The sequence below is a fragment of the Lepisosteus oculatus genome, chromosome 12 (assembly GCF_040954835.1).
Source record: "Lepisosteus oculatus isolate fLepOcu1 chromosome 12, fLepOcu1.hap2, whole genome shotgun sequence".
Lineage (NCBI taxonomy): Eukaryota > Metazoa > Chordata > Actinopteri > Semionotiformes > Lepisosteidae > Lepisosteus > Lepisosteus oculatus.
The window spans coordinates 10,232,892-10,255,988 of record NC_090707.1 but is presented as its reverse complement, the minus strand read 5'-3'; the positions used below and the strand labels follow the sequence as shown (position 1 = coordinate 10,255,988).

Genomic DNA, 23,097 nt, shown 5'->3' with positions numbered 1-23,097 from the left:
TTTTAAACATTCACTTAGCCAGATCCATTCAAAACACAAATTAAGATGGCAGAGAATGTAATTCCTATTGTAAAATTACTGTATATCTTTCATACAACAGCATTTGTGAAGGCACAGCTGGTTCAGATAAAATGGCCTCCTTGTCTGGACCAGAAGCCTTTGGGAGATGGTCTGCTGCTGCCCTCAACCATCTGACCAGTTAGGAGAAGAGGAATGGTCAGGTGAACATGTAAAACCAGGAAATGGAAGCTCTTTTTGTCAGTGTGTCAGTGGGTAAAATCGGACATCCTGAAGACAGAGGTCAGAACCTCTGTGTGCAAAATATACCAGGGAGAAGAGGGGCTGTTAAGGAATGAGAGGCAATTTAAGAAGCTGTGGGTGTTTGTTTAGTTGTGAAAATTCTCAGGTAGAGACTGAAGTAATCCTGTATGGAACTGAGTATGTGATAAAGACCAAGGGTGAGACAGTAAACAATCTGGCATTGACAGTAAAGTTTTATTTTGAAGCCAGAAAGCAATAAGCAGCTTAGCTGGCAGATGGAGTAGTTAATGACCATACAGTTAGTTAGCTGCTCAAAGAAGAGCTAGGCTTTTGTTTGGTTTGTTATTTTGGTTTGCATGTGGTTTTCATTTCATCACTATAAATAAAGGGCACTCTTTTGAAATTTACTCTGTATTGGTGCATCTGTTGCCCTAGTCCTGCTTACTTTAGACAATTCTGTACACTGCAGCCTGTGTGGCATCACAAATTATGATAAGCCAAGGTTTTAATGATCTTCTGAGGCTAATGTTTCCATCAGAAAATGATGTCCTGGGATCTGACAACTGTTAATCTTTGGGGAAAGAAGATAAGCAATTTGTTGTATTGATTTTAGTTTTCATACCATTTTCCTTTACATACAACAGCATGAATTCCCCTTCCCTTAGCAATCAGTACAGTACCTCTTGTTCTCAGCTCCCTGCAAGATGAGCGCCTGTTTCTCCTCTTCGAGGTCAGGCCTCTCACGCGCCACCACAATGCCCAGCAGCTGGTCTTGCATCCCCTCAGGGGTGATCATAAAATTCAGCAGTGTCACCTTGCACAAAGACCCAGAGAGAAACATTGGTTTCTGTGTTTCTGTAACAACATCTATAGATTCTCTTTCATCCATTACCAGAACTTCCTGATAAGAAGCATACTGTAGCAGCCTGGAGCATAACCTGAAAACATAAGCCACAAAGTAGAAATATACCATAGATGGAACACCAGTCTTTGATGGTGTAAGGAAACTAGAGCACCCAGTGAAATCCAGATGACCATGGAGTGAACATTTTAACTGCCCTAAAGATTCACACTTCATCACTGTTGTGTAAGAGTCTCTTCTAACAGCCTGTAAGTATATCAATGTAAGGAGAGTGACTGAAGAGAATAAACAAGTATGGAGATATAGAATGTCAAATAGGTTTACAAAGACATATGTAGATGTTGTTTTATACTTGATATTTACATGTAAATAAACAGTAATTGTAGAAATAATTTTATCAATAAAAGTGGTGCATACACAATTTCAATCAGGACATGAAAAAGCAAGAGAGGGTTGTGCATTGAAACTGACACACCGATCACAATATTTAAAATATTCCAAACGAGCCCCACAGCCATCCTAGGCTCTTGGAGCACATGAGCTCATTTAGGAGTTAATAGCTCCACAGGGAAGCACAAAACCAGGAGCCAGTCTTGTCTGAGTGATAGAACAATGGCTCTTTAAAAGTGTTATGGGTATCACCGAGGTGAAAAGTCAATCGCTTAAATAACATTTGCTCTTTCCTAATAAATGACCGTACCATTGCTAACCATAATTAGATTTCTATTGACTACACATCCAGCGTTAGCGATGGTAATGTCTGCTAGAGATATTATAAATTTTGAAGCTGTCAGCTTGAAAGCACTACTCCTCCCAGTTTTATTTTCGCTGTTCTGTTGATTGCCTTAATGGAAAGTATTTCTCCGGATGAAAAGATTATGTTCCATAACAAGAAAGGCCTTATTAATATAGTCTCAATTAGGTGATGTCAGACTTTCATCCAAGCTTTAGAAAACAGAAAAGGCACAAGTGATAAAATAACTGTACAGATGTCTAGACACAGTGAGAAACACTGTGATGAAAATATGTAGCATAACATAACATGATATTTTATTTTCTTATCACATCACATTGGAAATATAATTTTCTGAACTGTTATAAACTAGAATACAGATTTACAATGGACCATACTGGCAGTTTGATGGCATTTTAATAATCAAGATCATAATGTATTAAAATGCAATAGGTGAGTACTGGAAACAATAGCATATGGTTTCTTTATCGTCCCCTGAGGAAATGTTTTATGGACACACAGCACTCCTATGCATTTAAACAGAATGCAAACAAAAAAAAAGAAAAGAAAAACATTGCACATCACTCTATCACTCAATTTTGCATATCTTCCAAACACTGTATGAACCGAGCTCTAAAAATAAGAATCTAAAGTTAGGAAATTATTTTGGAATGAACTGATACTGATAATTTCTTATTTACATTAATATATCTAACAGAACAGAAACAGAAATTAATCTTGAAAATATACTCATCTTCAATTATTACTGCTAAACCCCCACAAATGTGACAGGTGTCAAAAATGACAGCTGTAAAACAAACAATAAATCACGTCCATGTTGTGAACGGGAGGGAGTTGTTCAAACATACTGTTTTAGACAACTTGTGTTAAGCCCTGATTTAAACAAAGGTAAAGTGGAAGAGAACATCATGCTAACCTTGACAGAGGTCTCAGGAAGGTAGTGGGGGTTCCTCAGCTTGGTGGTGATGTAGAAGCGGAAGTCGGGGGCATATTCAATAGTTGAGTCTCCCAGCCGGATACAGACACTGCCGCCTTGTTTGAAAGTCTGCTTGAGCAGCAGAGGTTCCAAAATGGGGTCCAGTTCTTCCCCAACATTCTCCAACAGCACTGTGACAGAGAAAGGAAATGGTGTACTTCTGCAACAGAGAAACACACCCCAGATTCTACCCTTGACCTCATATACAGTAGAGTACAGTATATGGACATGTTACGTACCCACATGGTGGCCTTTACCATTAAATTTAAATTAATAACTCAGAGGATGACACTTTTTAATTTTAATTGAGTCTAAATCATCCATTTAAGAAAATGTGCTTCTACAGAATACAGTATCTTAAATTGAATGACCACGTTAAGAAAAGATAGAAATGCCTTTTAAAACCAGCTGCTTATTAAGGAATTTGAAAAAGAGATTTTATATTTACTTACCTAAAGCGTATACAAATATATTTTAGATTTTGAGCTGATTCTATTTTTAGAAACATCCAGAACAGAAATTCTCTTTTTTTGATACACAGCTCAATGAATAATTATACTGGATATGTGCTCTTAAATAACGTTATTAATCACACCAGCGCCCCCAAGGTGTAGAAAAGTGTTACACTATATTTTCGCTGTTTTTATATTTTACAAGCTGATAACCACACACTTGCTTTCTAAACCTCACGGATTTGTAAACATACAGGTTTTTGTTCTTTGGTAAAGTGCGCCACCTTGAGGCGAGTTTATCACCAAGGTCTCTTGTCTTTGCTCACCAGGCGTGCCAAACTGGATGCAGTTCTCAAGGGTGCGGACAAAGTCAGAGTCACTCAGTTTGATGATGTGTAGGCTGTTGGCTTTCTCCATGTTCTTCACCCACTTGTTAGCCTGTCCTTGGGGATCTATCATCAAAGGCCATCTCCTTGCATTCCTACACAGGGGATAATAGAGAAGGGAAACAGTCTGTGCACATGCTGTAAGGTTCAAATGAAGCTATAAATGCTGCAAAAGAGGAGCTTGACTTTCAGCAATAAAGGGCGCATTTCTGACGTTTTCTTTCAGTGAAGAATTAATTTAGATTACTATAAACCATGTGTCTCAAATTCAGTTTGTAAAGGGCCTTATGTTTTCTGGGTTCTGTTGCAGTGTATTTTGCATTGCAGGTCTGATTATTTAATTAACTACGATACATATACTATTTCTAACATGGCACAGAGGTGTCTTATTTGTAACTGTGCTTTTAACAAAATGAATGCTTTAGAATAATCATCTATGAAGACCTTATTAAAAAAACTCTGTTAAAGAAAATAAATATGGTTTTATTTTTAATTGACTATTAAGCTTGGAGCAAAACCCAGAAGACGAGGCCTTTAGGAATTTAGTTTGAGACTTCTGCTATAAATGCAGTCTGGTAAGTCACAGAGATTTAAAGGATTTTAAACTGAGCATGGAGGAGACCAAGACAGTCTTTAATGTTACTGCTCTTAATTACTTCCACTGTTGTCATGCCCAATGAATATTTTCACATCCTTTGCAACTTCTAACCTAATTTTCTACCAATTTAATTAAAAAAACAAAACAAAATCTTTTAACCTAAATGTTAGAACCTCTCTGATGTCTAAGGTTGACAGCTGATGCTCTAGTCCTCAGTGGTCTGTTAGACTACTCACGAGATGATGATTCCATTGTCAATAGAGAAGCTGTCTGAAGGCAGGCCTGCAATGGTCCAGGCACGGATCTTCACTGGTTCTCCCAGACTGTTCATCAAAGATATTTCCTGAGAGCAGGGGATCTGTCTTTTTTTACACAATTCTGCCCACTCCTCTGTCTGAGTCTGAAATATTTGTATTAAAATAGTGAAAAATAGTTGTCATCTTTGATCATTGCTGTACTATCGCCCTCACTGTTGGCATATAAAACATATTTTTGTATTAATTTTTAAAACTATCTTTAGTGGGGGTAAGAAGGCGTACTTTATAGACTGAATTAATAGTATGATGACCTTATGAAGCAATTTTAATAACGGTTAGAGAAAAATCGTGTTATGGGCCTTAAAGACTTTATAAACTTTAGAGCAATATAGAAGCCTCCAAGCTACCATTAATTTAAAAATACTATTCTGAGGTTTTAAATGACAGCATACATAGAACTTCCTCATTTTCATCAATCTGAAACACATTAGGTATCAGTAAATTCACATTTAAGTCATGAAAGCAGAAATAATATATTTTAAAGTAACAATAATTCTGATCCAATGAGATGTCAATGGAAATACTAAATATACATATAATTTTTATTCAGTTTGTATTTGACACCTTTTAGCTTCTACACTGTTGTCCTGGGAGAAATGCCATTTTTAATTATGATTGCTTTAAATGCATCATATTGTTTTAGACTGAATAAAATGTACAGTTTATCTAGTTTTCATCCAGCAGAACTCTGGGGAATACACAATATATGACTATTATAATATTCAAACAGTAATAATAAACCTTGCATGAAGTCAAAGAATGAAGATATATTATTACATTATAGTTTGGTTATTTCTATTGCAAAACGTATATTGTTATTTATAGTATAAACACTTAATGGGGAATTTGCTCTTATTAAGAATATAGTCATTTTCACAAAATGTCTAAATGAAACACTGCTGACATCTCTGCAGGGGATTGTATTCATTATATCTAACTGTATTGTATTTATTTTTAATTAATGACTGTTGTTAAAAAAATACCCATCAATGCTAAAAACATCTGCAAAAAAGTGGGAAAAGGTAAGCACTCAAATAGTTTACTTTGAACTTCATAAAGAATGCTCATTAAATATTAAAATATCTGGCATCAAACTGTCACATCAAAGAGAGTGGCTCTCAAAAGATGCAACCAGCCGTGAAGATTTAAAGTGAAAGGTAATTTACTGTATCCATTAAAACACTGTATACTGTATTTACAAATAATTTGAATTTCATTTTTGTCATTTTCAACTTTTAAGTGTTCTTAATGTCCTAAAATCTCTTAAATTTAGCAGAAATTGAAACTTTCTACTGTATATCATGAAAGCAGTACTGAAATGTGGGTGTTCACTTTTCTTTTGGATGCCCTTTCAACATCCTCTGTAATCATATAAAGTCTTACCTGTCTGTAATTGGAGGTGAAGGCACCCAGGTACGCAACAATGCCTGAGGAGATGAGTATGTCTCCAGTCAGGTTGGTGTACAGCACCCCCAGCTCTTGGGCTGTGATACTCCAGCGGCTCTTCTCTCCTCCCAGGCCTCCAATCAGCTGCTCTGCCCGGTCCAGCTTTTTGCTGCATAGGTCCACCTGTGACACAGAACCTCATAAGGCAACTTACTCACATAAGAGTTGTAGTCCAGTCAGAGTGCACAATTCCAGCCCTGGACTGCTGCAGTGTCTATGGAGCTCCATTCCACTGGATCCTAATGACCTTATTAAGACCATTATTAGCTAAACGTGACAGGTTTAATACTTGTAATGGATTTAGCTTTTAAACAATATGGCCTATGAGGACTGGAGTTTGGTTCATATGTGTTATACGCATTTTCTTTCCCATTTAAACAATTGGCTATTTAATGTGTAGACAACAAGGAATCAATATATTGATTCTAGTTATTCTGTAACTATAAATAACCTATAACTATATATAAACTATAACTATGAAAAAACTATAATTAAAACAGACGTTATCTAAAAAGATGGACAAGAAGGACACAACAACAAAAAACATAGCATCAAATAGATCATACGTCACAATGGCAAATGCAGTCTAAATATCACACCAAATTAATTACTGAAAAGATTTAAAAAAAAACTTCAGTATTTGCACTTCAAAGATTTAATCATGAAAACTTTGGGAAAAAAAGATTGAACTTTTTCCATATTGATGTTCCTTTAAACAGGACATAAAAGTTTCTTAAAACTTTAATAAAGGAATCTTTAAGGCATCTCGATATCAGCTATCAACCAAAATGAGTAAAAAATAACTCATTACTAACCCTCACCTATACACAAACATAAAATGATAATAAATGAAAGCCAAGTGTTTAATGCTTCATATGAAAAACTAGACAGGAGCAATTGTTTATTTCGTATTCCATACCCACCTGATTCTCAAGGTCTGCTTTTTTTATCTTGTTGGTTTCCAGTGTATTCTGCAGCTTGGCCAGCTTATCCTGGACCTCCTTCAGTGCTGCCTGTTTCTTCCGTAGGCTCTCCATGGCAACCTTTAACTCCCCTTCTGCTTGAGCAAGTTTCTCCTTCTTAGGGGCCACCACTTTTGCTACCCTTAAGAGGTTAAATAAGGATCAGTAAGTCATGTAAAATAAGAAGCAAAACAGACAAACTGCTTTTGAATCGCAGAAAAAAGTGTGGAAGTGTAAATTATAATGTATTGCCCTCTAGGGAATTGACTGGAGACCATTTATATTGTAAATCTATAGTAAAGTAATCTTCTGGCAGTTGTGTACCAAACATGTAATTAAATTTGTACAGGTATACTTCACAGATCCTTGATTAACAAACTGTAACAAACGTGGTAAGCTTTATTTCTTTTTAATTCAAAAGTGTTAATTTCCTTATTGGTAAAGATGTAAACAAGACATAAGTACTGTATGTGAAGAGTTAGCTGCAATACTGTCTTATCCCTGCTTCCCTACTGAGTTAGGTTAATTTTTCTAACTTGTGGATTCCAGGTTGGGTACTGTATATGAGCATGTTTTTTCAGTCTCTGCCCACATCCCAGTTTCCAGTCTCACTTGTCATAGGAGTCCATGGCAATGACCCATTTACAGAGCCCCTCAGCAGCAGTAGAAGCATTCCGGATCTTTTCAGGGACGAACTCAGGGTTGGTGATGTACTGCTTCCGGATGATCCCCATGTAGCTGGGGGGAATGTTGTCCTTGTCATACTCATGAAGACTCTGCAGGAACTTCATGTCTCCAAGGAGTTTCTTGGCAGGGCCCCAGAAGTCCTCCACCTTCTTCCCAGACCCTGAGGGGTCTGGGACACGGTCAGGCTTGATGCCCTTCAAGATGCAGATGGCCTCCATCACCACCTTGACACCCGCAGGGGGGCTCTTCATCGACTTTACTACTGTGATGTCCTAAGCAGACGTACAATTGCCAACCGCGGATTAATAACATGAGCAAATATGAGCAAGTCCTTGACACCAAAATAGTGCATTTTTCACAAAAACAATATTTTTAAACAATGTTTACACTCGCTTTCATAAGGTACACATTTTTTTATGGAAATAGTAAAAATTATTTTCTGATAGTTCTTTGTCTCACATCAAAGTAATTCATTGTGAACAAAACAGAGAAAAATTCTAACTAGTTCAGTGACTTTCAAAACTGTTTCCCATTCTAGTTGAATCAATACATTAAACATTCTTTATGACAGATTCCAGCTTTAAAAGCCAGGAAATATATGGTAACCAACAAACTTATACAGTATGTATAGACTGTATATATGAGTCTGCTTGTGAAGGAGACTATTCTTCTATAAAACATTTTCCAAATATTTCATTTAAACATGTTTTAGACTATCAGATATCAATTAACCCAGGGGGTGCAATTGAGAATCAAATTTACCATGAAGAAACTATTACATTTCTTTTTAAATGCTCATAAAATTGAAGAGCATTTAAATACTCATATCTCTCTCATTGGCAGTATAAACGCGATCCATTTAATCCTACTTCACAAACAAAAATTAGTTGCAAATAGGGTACATAAAATATACAGAGAACTATTGTAAGAGATTGTAATAATTTGCTTTCATAATACAAATTAAGAAAATAAACATCTGCAATAACTGTGTCATTTTCACTTCTAAAATGGTATCAGCCTCCATTCACAACATACTGTAGTAATAACATACATATAAATTATAACGTATATATTATAAAAGTGTGTAAAAGTGTAAAATCTTCCAAATCTGATCAAGACAACTCAAAGTGAACTACACATTAGGAGGCAGTATTAGGTCTTATAATGGCTATTCCATCTAATTTACCAATCAAGTCTAATTAGCCTATTGTCAGGTGTTCCTCATCGACATTATTTTCTTTATACTGTATATACAGTAGGTAAAGCTAAAAACTGTTTTGTACTAGATCTATCATATCTAGATATTTAAAACTTAATGATAAAAGCAAAATGTCAAGAAAACTATATCTATATACATGCATGTATCCATGTACATACACATATACGCATCAAGTCTTGTGCCTTGACCAGACCTTATGTACAGGAATAGGAATTCATGATATGAGTTAATAGAACTTTTCAGACTTTAACATTTTTCAATTATGCAATTTTGCTTTGATTTTTTTCATACATTAAGGATCTTTTGGAGCCAGAACATTTTTGGTTAATGTTATTTATTTTGTCTCTGTTATTACATATTAAACGAGGGTTTTAAAACACTAATTTTATGTTGGATATAAAAAATACACATTTTTTCTTAATGTTAAATTACCGATCAGTTTATTCCTACTGTGTTTCTCACCATTCAATTTAAGATTTGTACTAAACATCTATATTGTCTTACCATTGTCTGTTATTTCCCTCTTGAGAGAAATGTCTGGCAGTTTTGACAGATAACTGATCATGTCAAGGATAATAGAGTATCTTCTCTAAAAGAACATGCACTTATCTCAAACAAACAAAAGAGCATTTTAAAGAGTTGCTTACTATTGACTATCTTGACTCCTGTTCTATAGTGTATCTTAGTTACTACTTACGATACATGGGATCTATAAGAAAACTGCAGTTTCATCTCCTAATCCTTGGCTCTTTTCAATGAAGTTCTCTACTTATTGTGGGTTTGATTGAGGGTGTTGTAAAGATACAGAGATAAATAGACTGCCAAGATGGAGGGTCAGCATCTGTGATTAATCCACTTAGACTGGTACTAAGAATGTATGTATAATCACATAATTTAATTATCCCCAAGAGACAGGGTGTTGGTTTACTCCTCTGTGATAGACGACAGTGTCTCTAACACTGATATACATCCCTTTACTTTCTAAATAAAAAATAACCAAGCCTAGTGCCTAATAAGAAGAGGCCACTTTTAAGTTAACCTTCAAGAAAAGGGAGTATTTGATTCTTGATCATTTCTTCTTTAGATTATTGTTTTTAATGAAAGACATACAATACAATACAAAACACATCTTTAATACTTCAGTTCTTCTCCCGACGGTGAGCTGACCCTTTTATTACCAAGACCTCCATCAGAAAGACACACCAGCATACTGGCTATGCCAAGAGATAGCTGCCTTCATCTTTTGTACTATGTACATTTCCATTCATGCAGGCTGACACACTAAACAGAGAAGGAGTGGCATTCTTGGTGTACCTGAGGGGTGAGGGTGTCTAGAGCAGCCAGTGCCGACTCCAGGATGGGCAAGGCATGAGCTAGGTCAGCATCACACTCATCCTTGATCGCCTTGGCTGCCGTGGCCTGCTCATTGGCTACTGCCTCATCCGACTTCACAATCTTCTCTGTCTTGGCCACCTCAATGGATTCTCGCTCAATTACCACCATCATCTCATCCACCTCCTTGCTGGCAACCTTGAGCTGTGGCTGCAGAGCCTCTAGCTGAACCTGCATGGTCGCCACTTGTGCTGCTGCAGACTCCAGTTTCTCCAAACCCACCTCGTAGCGGCGCTTCAACTTCATAACCTCACTGTAAAAACATCGACACTGCCTCTGAACTAGAAGATTTTTTTTTTACTGCAAAATTACTAATTTTTTTAAAAAAGCTACTTTTAATTATGTCCAGCTACGATGCTGCGATGGCAAATTCTGTGGTTCATTTTTATTCCAATACAATCCACAAGCATCAAGCATGCCAAGGACATAAGCAATAAAACAGGAATTTACATATAAAACACAAAAAGAAGAATCACTTAGCATTTTTCATCTTTTATGCTTCAGTATCACTTTGTCACTTTAAAATGTACACGCACAAAATGTATAGACAGAAAATGCACAATAGAAATAAAATAAGTAAGATAGTCCTTTTTTCCTTACGTTCTCTTCTTTTCAAGCAAAGCCTTGAAAGTAGAGATGAGCTCCAGATAAGAGGTGGGTGTGACATAGTTATGACGCTGCAACTCGGTGTGAAAGCGGGCCGATAACTCAATAGTGGTGGTGTGGAAGCTCTTGCACATGTCTATGCAGCCTGCGCGTGTCTCCTCAGTCATTTCAATATCCTCCAGGAAACGAGAGGCTACAGCCTGCAAGGCATCCTCTGGCCATGTCTTGAAGAACAACAAAACACAACAAACTGAAAAAACAGAACTTGAAAGATATATTAATAATTAAAGCATTTTAACTACAAAACATAGGCCATTATGTAGACGAAGGGGTGTAACCCTGGCGTCCTGGCCAAATTTCCCATTGGCCCTTTCCAATCATGGCCTCCTAATAATCCCCCTCTATGAATTGGCTACATTACTCTGCTCTCCTCCCCACTGATATCTGATGTGTGGTGAGCGTTCTGGCGCACTATGGCTGCTGTCGCATCATCCAGGTGGATGCCGCACATTGGTGGTGGTGGAGGGGAGTCCCCGTTACCTGTAAAGCGCTTTGACTGGAGTGTCCGGAAAAAGCTATATAAGTGTAAGCAATTATTAATTATATTGCTACAGAAACACACTGATACATTTTATGACCTAGAAAAATCAGATGGAGAAAAAAACATGGAGAGGCATTAAGAAGCAAATGTTATTGGTTAAAGATACTTGTTGCATTTTTAATGCATTTCAGCATATGTAATTACCTATGAACATTAAAAAAAAATGATACTCTTCACAGTGTTAAACTAACGATAACAAGACTTTGAGCAGTTGAACCTGCAAGTTGTACCTGGAACCAGTTGATAGTACAGCAGTTGATAAGAGCAGGGAAGCGTCGCAGGCGATTGCGGAAGGTGTCCCCAATGGGGCTCATGGCTAGCACCACATGTAGCTGACTCCGACAGCGCTCTAGGAACATGTTGAAGAGTGCAAGGGGGCTGCCATCTGTCTGCTTGTCCCGATCACGTTGACGGTCCAGCACACGCATACGCTCACAGATCTCCTGCTTCTCATCTACAGCGAATAGATTGGGGACCTCGCCTGTGTTTAGCAGGTTGCTGATGTCTTCCAGGAAGGACTCCTTCTTAATCTGTGTGTCAGTGAAGAGGAACACACCATGTGTCTCCCCTTCTGTTGACTTTCTCAGGATGTGTTTCAGGTCCTCCCGCCACTCAGAAGAGCCATAGCTCTTGGAAATCTCCACCTGGAACAGCTCAGTTTCAGCCATGTGGGCAGCCAGGCGGGTGAGGGACTGCCGCCCACTCCCACCCACTCCCACCAGCAGGGCATGGCCACGAGGCTGCTTCAGCACACGGGAAATGCGACACACATGCTCAATGGCAAAGCGGAACAGAACCAAGTTCATGGGCTTCTTGCTGATATTGTTGAACTCCTCCAGGTGAGTCTCCACCACCTGCCTCAGCTGGTCCAGGTTGCCCACCTCTCTGTAATTTTGGTCCTCACCCTTGGGATCATGAAAGTCACAGAACATGAGGCTGCGCAGGTCATCCTCTGTCACCTTCCCATCCTCAGCCTGAGCAAGGTGACGAAAGAGTTGGTGGAAGTCTTCACGCATATGACTCTGGCACACCTCTTGCAGGTAACCGACCACCCATGAGCGGTCAGAGTTGTCCACCAGCCTATCATAATATACCCTCAGCACCTGCAGTGAATGAAAACAGGTAGCCCATCCACATTAATGAGCAGAGCAGAAACTGCAGATCATTGTCTACAATATTGCAGTTCTACATGACTTAAAAACTGATTTTATTTACTTCCAGTGCTATGAAGTTTCTGCAAAAGAGTTATACAACACAAAAAAAAGACGGAGACAAAAGAATGTAAAAACAATAATGATAAACTTTTTTCCAGGTAAGCCCTGAGGCAAACAAAATGCCTAGTTCATGTTAATGTATTTCCCATAAATTTCTTGCCATATGTACTGTATATGATCAGCCAAATCCAGTTAAACTGGTCCATGTAAGTTAGATGTAATGCACAATGTGACAATCACAATCTTTTAATTACTATCTTTTACTAGATAGATTTACTATTACTATCTACTAATCTTTTAATAAAACTATGGAATGTCTTTCTATTCATATAATCAACACAAAATCATTCAGTTACTGTATATTAACTGAAGGTGAAAAAATACTTTTGGGAACTTCTATGAATTTTCAACTAACATGTAAAACTAATGTATAAAACAGATTCATATATATTATATTAAACAGTATAGAAGTTTAATGAAAATTAAAATTAGCTGATATTCTTATATCATATTTAATATGATGTATTTTCTATTTTATCCTATTTAAATTTATTCCAGTTTTCACTTGGCATAATATTTGATCACCTGCTGGGTAAACTGGCACTTTGCCTCTTTATTCTCTATAAAATGTCTGATTTTGTTATTGATATATAAAACATGAGATACAACCTATTCAGTATTCACAATACAACATACTAAGTCTTGATAATTACATAAATTATTCATATGCAGTTCTGGTTTAAAGTCTCAGAATGACCTTGGACTTCCACAATCAGAGTATTTCTTTTTCTTACTTTTGCTCCTATTATAATAACAGCGCTACCAGAGCAGCTGTTGAAAAAAGCTGCATACCATCATGATGTTATAAACAATTTTCAGAGTTTTTTACTTGGGAACTTTCTTGGAATTCGATACTAGATAGCATTAAAAGAACACCATCATTTAAAAAAAGTATAAAAGTACAACTACAGCAATAACAGAATATCAAGGGTTAGAAGGGTTTGAATATATTGTTCAGAAGTTTGGATGATTTAATTTTTATTAGATTATTAAAATTGTGTTTTTTGTTTGGAGTCATTAACAACAAATGTATTGCTCTGTTTAGAATTAATTGATCAGAAAGAATGTAATATTGTTTTTCTTGCCCTGAAAGAAAATTCAACATGGCACTCGTTAACTTTTTTGACTCGATTTGTTAGTAATATAGTGGAGTTAGTAAGTTTGTTAGTAATATGGCTGAAGCTCATACAGTACTTGGTTTTCCAAGAAATGGCACGACGAGATACTTGAATCAATATGCTTCTAAATACTAAATGGGCCAGATGGGCCAAACAGTCTCCTCTCATTTGTAACCCTTGTTTATGTTCTTATGTAATGTATCATATATCATACAACAAAATTGTACACTGTTATATATATATATGACAAACTTTTAAAAACCTACCTCGTGCACCCAGAGGCGCTTGATAGCAGCAGGGATGTCGGCAGTCTCGGGTCGTGACAAGCAGATGCCCTGGATGACACGTGAGAAGTCCCGCAAGTTGAAGAGATAATGGGACTTGGCTGGTGTGGGCAGCAGATTCTTGGAGGCCTCCTTGTATACAGCCATAGTACTATGGATCACCAGAGGAGTGAGCACGGCAAACTCTTTAGGAAAGCTAAACCTGTGTCCAGGATAGAAGACGGAAGACAATCAGATTCAAGTGCTGCTTTTGTGTGCAGATACATTTGTCCAGCAAAAAAGTGAGTTTTCATCTCTGGATTTTAAGCAAATCTAATAATTCATAATAATACACGTTAAGGAAACATAAATATTTTCACAGTAAAGTAAGTGTGCAGTCAGTCGAACAACTGAACAGCTGTTACTTGGTAACTAACCTCAGTATTATCACATACTAGGTGCAGGTACCTCAGAGGTCAAGAAACTCCTATAGGAAAAAAGTGGGTGTTTTACACAGCAACCTATAAAAATTAAGCTAGAAATCTTCACTGGATTTTACCATTTTTTAGAAAATCACAATTATATAGTAATATAATCACTATTTACTCTAGATTTTTAATCTGTTACCAGCCTTTTAAGAAGTCAGTAAGTCTGTCAATCCTTAAAATGGAGGGTTTTCTATTCCCCTCCATTTTAAAACTGAAAAGCCTTCAGTTTGGTAATGAGTAAGCCTTTATATTATGCAGGGCCTAACTCTGCTTAAAACTAGGAAGATTCTTTTCTTTAAATTTAGTTTTCAGACATAGAGCAGCACAATGTTGTTTTCTTTTATAAAAATGGTTTTAAAGCTTGTCCACATTGCCTGGTATAACTTTCTCTAGAACACGCTCAGAATGCAGCTAAACTAAACTGCTGGTGGATAATCACAGTTTTATGTAATTACTGCATCTACTGCTTGCTCGGATAAAATATTTGCCTGCTCTGCACTTCTGCTGATGCTGTGAGGGAAAATATCGGAATAAGGAAAATTATTTTGACAAGAGTGGAAAAGATATGTGTAAACTTTCCTCTCCTTCTGTTTCCTTTATTCTAGTGCAATTCAAATCCATACAGCAGTTACCAGGTTTGATTGTTCCAACATATATTGGAGGTTTGAGTTACAAAATATACAGTATATTGGAGGTTAGAACGGGGAGCTGCTCAGTGAGTGACTGCTGCAAAAGAACTGGTAAAGGTTAATTACACTGTTTTCACAACTGAAGAAGACTCAAGTTTCTTCTTTCTACTTTCTTAAGGTAAGGTATTTCCACAAAATAAACATTTCCATACCGTATGGTGAGATGCCAGTCTAGAATCCTGGAGAAGATGGTATACATGGATTTTTCATCAAATTCATTGATAGTTACAGTGTTGAAATGGCGTAAGAAACGTGGTGTGACTGGATTTCTTCCACCCCCTAAGAAGAAACAGAGGTACAGTATAAATAAATATTGTATTGAATATATTTTACTTTGCAGAAAAATATAGTTTAAAAATAATATCAGAAGTATATCAGAAGTAAAATATTAAGAATAACAAAAATAAACAAGTTTTCATTTCAGGTGGCTGATGAATAACCTTCACAGGAGAGAGAAATACATACTCAGAAATACAAATACTCAGTTCAAAAATTGAGACGGACAGTTATTGCCACTACTTTAACCACCTCTTTAAAGTATAGTATGTACAGTAAACTTTAAGTATTAGAACTGAGAACATTAGTAGGAGAGCACAGAACATATCATAATGCATCACTCACCAGGGGGTCCCATTGCACACATGATCTGGATGTCTACCAGTTTGAGCATAGAGCAGTCTTTCATATCATACCAGTTCCAATGGTCCAACCATTGTCGCAGTAACTCTACTGGTGGCTGGGCACCATATACCTCTCGTGCTGGCATGTTAACATCATCCACAAACACCACCTGCAACATACAGATATAAGCACAATTAGACTAAAGAAATTCATTGCATCGCTTCAATGAGATATTTCACAAAATGAGAGTCTTATACTCCTACAGTACACTGCACCCTTGAAATTCACTAAGAAAAATGCAAAAAACATTGCACTGAATGCTACAGAGATAACAAACTACTTTTTAAAGGGTTTTGTTTTGAACTGCAAGCTGGACCATATCTGATCTTCTCTAGAAAAAAAAAATATTTGAGTTATTTGTTTTCATTCACAAAAATGAAAATGTACACATTGTACTAAGCTATTAATTACTGCTGCATGTTACCTTAAGAATATTATTACTGTATTTCTTTGTAGTGGACTCAGCATTGTACATACAGTATTATCATACATCTAAAAATAATGTATTCACTAGGATGTGTGGATAATGAAGCTTTAAGAGGTGCTCTGAATTTTATCTTACATTTTTTTTATATTTACTTAATGTCTTGCTCCTGTTGTTAGGTGCATGATGAGGTGATGAAGCATGCAGAGCCTTACCGTTTTCTTCCCCAAGGGTGGCCCAAAGACACCCTTCCTTCGTTTATCTAGTTTGGACATGATAATGTTCTGGGTTTGTGCAGCTGTGGTCTGGGCTGAGAAGTTAATGAGCAATGGCATGTAGATGTCCTTGTTAAGGCGGTTTAACAAGAAATCCTGCAGAGAAGAATTCAGTTTTAGAATATGCGCTCAGCAGGCACCCCATACATTTCAACAGCTGACTTTTGATTTCACATGTAGTCATGAAACTAAAAAAGTGAAAAGAATTTGAAAAGGATAGGTGTTAAGATGAATGGATGCATTGATACAAGCAGATATTTAATCCTAGAAAAACAAATAAAGAAATCTTTGTTGTAGTGCTTTATTTTTCAAATACCACAAAAGGTTTATTCAGATACGCTACATTTTCTCAATTCCCCATGAGATACTGTATGAACACAGTTATATATTCTTAACATCTATGCATTATAGATTGGGGGTGGTGGAGGGGAGTCCCCATTACCTGTAAAGCGCTTTGAGTGGGGTGTCCAGAAAAGCGCTATATAAGTGTAAGCAATTATTATTATTATTATTATTATTATTATTATTATTATTATTATTATTATTATTATTATTATCTATAAGCTTGTATCCTGGTGAATATTGAGGTGCTCAGGAGCACAAGGTGTAAAGTGGGACTAAGAGTGCATGACTGCTCTTCCCCTAGTTGAGATGTGGAGATGCCAGTGCATTACAGTAAAGAAATCAAAGCATCAAATGACATACAAATGATATTCATTAATAACACTCTGCTTCTCTTCTGTTATCATATATAATATTATTTTCATAGGTTACAGAAATAATTGTGCTAAAACATGAATTTCAATATGCTGATTTCCTCAAATGTGTATTATAAAGCAATGGAAAACTGCCCAATAATAAGAAAGGAGTGTATTTACAAAAAAACACTTAATGTTTAATCAATAAAGCTAAATTTGATAGATTCCAACAAGCTTTTTTTGCTCAGAAATGTTATAATGTTTCCTTGCATTCTCCCCATTGAGCTGAAAATAGACGCACAATACATGCAATCCCCAGCTTGCATTTAATTCACCCATCAATTTCATTAGTGCCAAAGGCAAGTTACTAGTGTACACTGTCATCAGTTTTAAGTTGTGAGCTCATTTATCACTGAGAGTCCCTCCTGCTATGAAAGAGACATCATAAATTACCAGGAGAGGTATCAGAAAAATGGGACGATCCAGGCAAAACCTCTAGTCCTCATTTCCTTAACTGTTAACAATACCAGCAGCTGCAGGGTTCGGCTTTATCATGAATTTAGATTAGTACTGCAGGACTAAGGTAAATAGCTCACAGATTCTACCTAGCGGCTACTAATTCTGGTGTACCACCTACCAAGAGAACTATTGTTGTGTGAAAAAACTAAAACATGTCTTTCTGATTGATAGAAGGATATAATGTAATCAGCAGAATTTACTTCCATGCATAGATTTACACAAAAAACACTAATTAACTATTATCGTTTCAAAGAAAGTTAGAAGCTGGTTCAGAAAAGATCAGCGTCTCAGTGTTAATGTAATATTTAGTAGCACTTGCATAAAACAAAATGGAATTAAAAACTATCTGGGAAATATAAACCCAAACTCAGGACTGAAAACAGTGCCACACTATGTTCAGTACAATGTTCTCTGCCAACACTACCAACCTTTCATATGCAGACATTCAGAAATTCACTGCATACAAACTAATTCGGTGCCCTTTGAAAGCAAAGACTCTAGAGGTACATTACTGAAAGATCATGAAAAATGAAATGAAGCTAAGGAAAGAGGTAAAAATGGTTTAAGCAGCCAAACCTACAAGCTCATTAACAGGCAAAGGTGACCTTTGAAGGGTCCATTGACACTTACAATGATGTAAACGCTCTTCCCTGTGCCCGTAGGCCCAATGAACACCGTAGGTTTCTGGTGAGTAATCAGGAGCTCCATCAGAGCAGTGTAGCGGACTGTGTCTAGGGTTGGCACGATGATTTCATTAAATTGCACATCCCGTGGGATAGATGGTGCAGATTTCAGCTCTTCAGTCCAGAGCTCCCATCTCCCAACACCCTGCCAAAAGAAGTAAATTATACATTCTTTGTCCCAGGGAGGAATAAAGCTGTTTAACTCTAGGGCTAATGGTATTAATATTGTTCAACTCATAAAAATAGTACTTTTCCTAACTTACAGCTTTGAAGATTGGTTGGAAAAATGATTATTCATAACTAGGAAAAGGTTTATGTTGGTAGATTACCCCTGCAACTTATTTGTTTACTAAATCTAATAGGATCCTAAAATGGCACTAAGTAGCACCCTTGGATAATTTTGTTTAACTAAGTGGAGCTAGTTAAGTCATAGGCGGGCATATATATGTGTATATCCTCATTTAAACAATTACAGAAGGCTGAGTACAATATTTATTAAACATGGAGAAAATGACCTGAAAGATCAGAGGAAGCTGTCTCTCTAAGGGTCAGTCTCCTGTTGATATTCTACTGAGTTTCTGGCATATCTCTGCTGGTCCTCCCCAAGGTGGAAACTTGAGTTAAACCCAGAAATATCCTCTTTTCTTTTAACTCTTCTCATTTAAGCTTCTTATCACAGCTGGTAGCCCAGTACAAATAATCCTGATGTTCCTAAACTACCGCTTTCATCTACCGTACTATAACCAGCTTCAGTCACCTAATGCACTAGCTTATTTACACACTACAGGAACATAGCGTAATTTTCCAGTTTTAATGTTGGCTTTACATTTGGGAAAACACACTGATGGGTGCAGGTCTTCAAGTCCTTTACAGTTCAGTGGAGTTACATTCTAGTCCTGAAATTGATCTATAGCTGTCTGACTTTGATTGCAAAGCTCTTATTTTATATCAGCATTTTAAAATTGTTGTATGATTTTAGAAATAGAAATGAAATTGCATTCACATACTATAAGTAATTTTTGAATGATATATCAACTAGAAAATGCCAAAACGCCAGTTTGAAGTCAAGCTAATCATCTCAAATTTACATTGGTCAATAACAAATTTTTCACTTTTGCTAGGCAAATTCCTTCAAGAACACTATTTCTTGAAGGTATATTGAGGCCAACCTACATGCAGGGCCAGAGCCAACTTTACTTCTTGAGGAGGTGTGTGTAGTAAGATGCTTCATTCTGTATGTTCTATCAGTCGGTTATAGTGAGTGCCATTTTCTACGCTGTGGTGTGCTGGGGCTCAGGGATAAGAGCAGGGGATGCTAACTGGTTGAACAAGCTCATCTGATCTGGACCCCATGGAGGTAGTGGCTGAGAGGGGAATGGTGTCCAAATTAATGGCCATCATGGACAATGTCTCCTATCCCCTCTATGACATGCTTGAGAGAATAAAGAAAACGTTCAGCAATAGGCTGATCCAACCACGGTGTGATAGGGAGTGCTACAGAAGGTCATTCTTGCCTTCTGTCATTACACTTTACAACTCATCCACTGTGTGTGTGGGCAGGGACAACACTGACGTGTTTTTGGATTAAACACTAATTCTCTGTTTACAGCTGGCGTTCCTGTTTACACCTGCTGTGCTATGTATGCTGGGCATCTACTGTTGCACTGTAATGTCCCTCACGCAATTAATAAAGTGTCTGTCTTCCTTAACACCAGTTTTCTTTCACAGTAAAGATATTAAGATAATACAAATTGAAAACTGAAACAGCAATATACCGAAAAGCATTGTCACACCCAGTACACCTAGAGGGCGCTCTACTTCTGTCCTATTCCTAGTTCCCTGAGATTATTCATGTCTTTCTGGTGTGTCTTGTTGTGTAGCCTTTTTACTTCCTGTGTCTGCTCTGCTCCTCGCTCAGCATTGAGGTCCGGATGTCCTGAGACGCGCCTAGCAGGTCTCTCCTGTCCATGGCCTGAGGGCATAAGTTTATATACGGCATTTCCTGAACAGCTGAGCCCGGGCTAACCCCCGTCTTGCCGCTATAAATAGGGTCTTTATCGCTCTCCTGCCATTCCACGGTCGTCCCTTTCCCGACATCCATGACAAGCATGGCCCACCATTATAATTTTTATAGGACAATCAAATGCACATCTGTTAATAAAACATTAAAATAACTGTAACAAAATTAGGGGATTCCAGCAAAAACTCAAGGAAAGGTGTGTAAATGAGTGGCAGTGGCTCTGACCTGTTTAATGAATTTGTATTCATACAGTGTGCCTTCTGTGGGCAGTGACACAGTGAGCGGCTTGGCTGGAGGTTCCACATGTTCCAAGATGCCAAAGCGAGTCCTGGTTTCCTCACTCAATGGCCCCTCTAGAACTTCTCTGACCAGTTTGTCAAACTTCTGTCGCCCTTCCTCAACACAGCTGGCTCCCACAGACCATACCAGGGAAAATACAAAGATCCCCTGAACAGAAACATGGATGAATTAAGAACTGATGCGAAAAATGGGCTCCTCCAGGTAACAAAGGATACTGTAGGACATATGGTCAACCTTTCTTTGCACAGACGTCTCAACTGACATTTTTTCTACTTTCCAGTGTGGAATTCACCTCTACTTGTTCCTTATAGCTTGTATGCTGTGGAGGTTCCACACTGAAATTTTTCTATTTATCATACCTGCATTAAGAAAAAATGCATAAGAAAACTATTCAGCCCCAATGCTCTGTTAGAAGATAAGTAAAATAGTGAATCTAAAGCTTAATCCAGCATTTTCGTTTTAAAGAAACCCCAAGTTTGTGCCTCAGCAAGCTGGTTGAGAAACCAATAGACACCCAAGCATATTGGAGAACTGCTGACATTAATCAAACTTTTTAAAAATAGGTAAATCAATTAAAAACATATTGAATAAACATGGTCAGTACTTTCTAATGTTAAAAATGTCTTAGATGTCTTACATTTTTTTAAAGACTAAAGACAAAATACCATTGGATAAAATGAAAACATACATCAAGAGTTGAAGTACTCAGTCAAGGATTTATAAAGGCATGATAAAACAAATAGAAAGAAGATCCTCTTCAGCTCTAGATAATTGCGTAGACTTTTGAGCCATTAACATCTGGCTTAGTTTTTCAAGCAAAATAAAAGTCACACGGAGACAATGCCCTTGAAACAAGAAAAGATGTAAAGAGCCTATTTTAACCAACCTACCTCCAGCCATGAGCAGATGTCCCTTTCATTCATACTTTTTATCTGGGATTCATCTTTGAACTCATCCATCATACAGTCAATGAGATTCATCAGAGACCGAACAAGGTTGGTGTCTGAAGTCGGGGACAGTTCCTAAAGTAACAAGTTAAAAAAATGACATATTAATCACAGTAACCAGTGCATATACACTTTGCTCATGCTGAAACTAACCATATATTTTAAGTTATACTGGAGAAGCTTAACTACTGAGCTAAAGTTTCTTCTAATATAAGTCAGTTTAATCAAAGTATAAAGTACTTTCATAAGGTTTACCAATAGAAATTAGATAATATTTATTTAGAACTTTATCATTATTACTGTCATTGTTTATGTTTACACATATAGTCATAAAAATGTTTATTTGGATTACACCAAAAAATAATATTCAATGAAAGTGCCTATTTCCCAATTCTCATGTTCTCTGCCCTCAGTTATCCTTTGTTGTGTACCCTTTTTTTCAGCCATGTATTGTATCTGTTCTCTCTGTTCCTCACACCTAAAAAAGGGTCAACAGCCGAAACATTGTATTCTTTCTTTCTACTTTCCAGTGTGGAATTCACCTCTACTTGTTTCTTATAGCCTGTATGCTGTGGAGGTTCCACACGGAAATTATTCTATTTATTTACTTTCCATGTAGCAAGGTTTCATCAGTCAGTTAAGCTCAAAAAAGTTTAACTAATCAAAATAAGTTTAGAAAATAAGTATATTTTCTTAGCCAGCAGAAAATAATCTTCTCAGTTAAATGCCTCATCAAAAGAAAAAAAATAATTCCTGCAGATAGATGAGTGGTATTTAGGAGGAAAGGGAAGCAGAACTGTTGTCTGCCTGAAGGTATTGCATAGGTGAGAATGAAAAATTAAAGAGTATACTCTTCATCTGAAGTACCTTGGTAGCTTTACGTATAAACTGCAGACAGGCTGGGACAATCCTATCAAAGAGTCCTGTGATGATGTCCTTGTGCATGGAGCTGACGGAAGGGGGCATGGTGTTTATCCAGGAGAGCATCAGGGGCCTCCAGCCCAATATATGGGGCTCCATGTAGATCATACCACATCGGGACACCTGTAGGTCACACAAAAACTTGCTGGTGAGGCAGCTAAGAGATAAGCAATCTAATATTTAGCAATAGCTAAGAAGATGAACATGGGACCACTTTGCACAACATTTTTAATACCTACCTGCTTCAATATAAAAGAATTAAAGGACTAAACATTTAC

The 23,097-nt window shown here is 37.1% G+C and overlaps 1 protein-coding gene across 3 annotated transcripts in view; it reads right to left on the bottom strand.

The window, feature by feature from the left end:
* dnah7 (dynein, axonemal, heavy chain 7) overlaps positions 1-23,097 on the bottom strand; it is a 78,291-nt gene that overhangs the window by 24,102 nt on the left and 31,092 nt on the right. For all 3 annotated transcript variants that reach the window (XM_069196751.1, XM_069196750.1, XM_069196752.1), the window contains exons 32-49: positions 22,766-22,942; positions 21,842-21,973; positions 20,877-21,098; positions 18,579-18,776; positions 16,672-16,827; positions 15,973-16,141; positions 15,504-15,630; positions 14,178-14,397; positions 11,750-12,622; positions 10,913-11,142; positions 10,235-10,565; positions 7,627-7,973; positions 6,976-7,156; positions 5,990-6,175; positions 4,526-4,689; positions 3,632-3,786; positions 2,794-2,984; positions 942-1,075 (exon numbers count right to left, since the gene is read on the bottom strand). In XM_069196751.1, the coding sequence (XP_069052852.1) occupies positions 942-1,075; positions 2,794-2,984; positions 3,632-3,786; positions 4,526-4,689; positions 5,990-6,175; positions 6,976-7,156; positions 7,627-7,973; positions 10,235-10,565; positions 10,913-11,142; positions 11,750-12,622; positions 14,178-14,397; positions 15,504-15,630; positions 15,973-16,141; positions 16,672-16,827; positions 18,579-18,776; positions 20,877-21,098; positions 21,842-21,973; positions 22,766-22,942 (4,193 nt within the window). The remainder of the gene's footprint in view (positions 1-941; positions 1,076-2,793; positions 2,985-3,631; positions 3,787-4,525; positions 4,690-5,989; positions 6,176-6,975; positions 7,157-7,626; positions 7,974-10,234; positions 10,566-10,912; positions 11,143-11,749; positions 12,623-14,177; positions 14,398-15,503; positions 15,631-15,972; positions 16,142-16,671; positions 16,828-18,578; positions 18,777-20,876; positions 21,099-21,841; positions 21,974-22,765; positions 22,943-23,097) is intronic.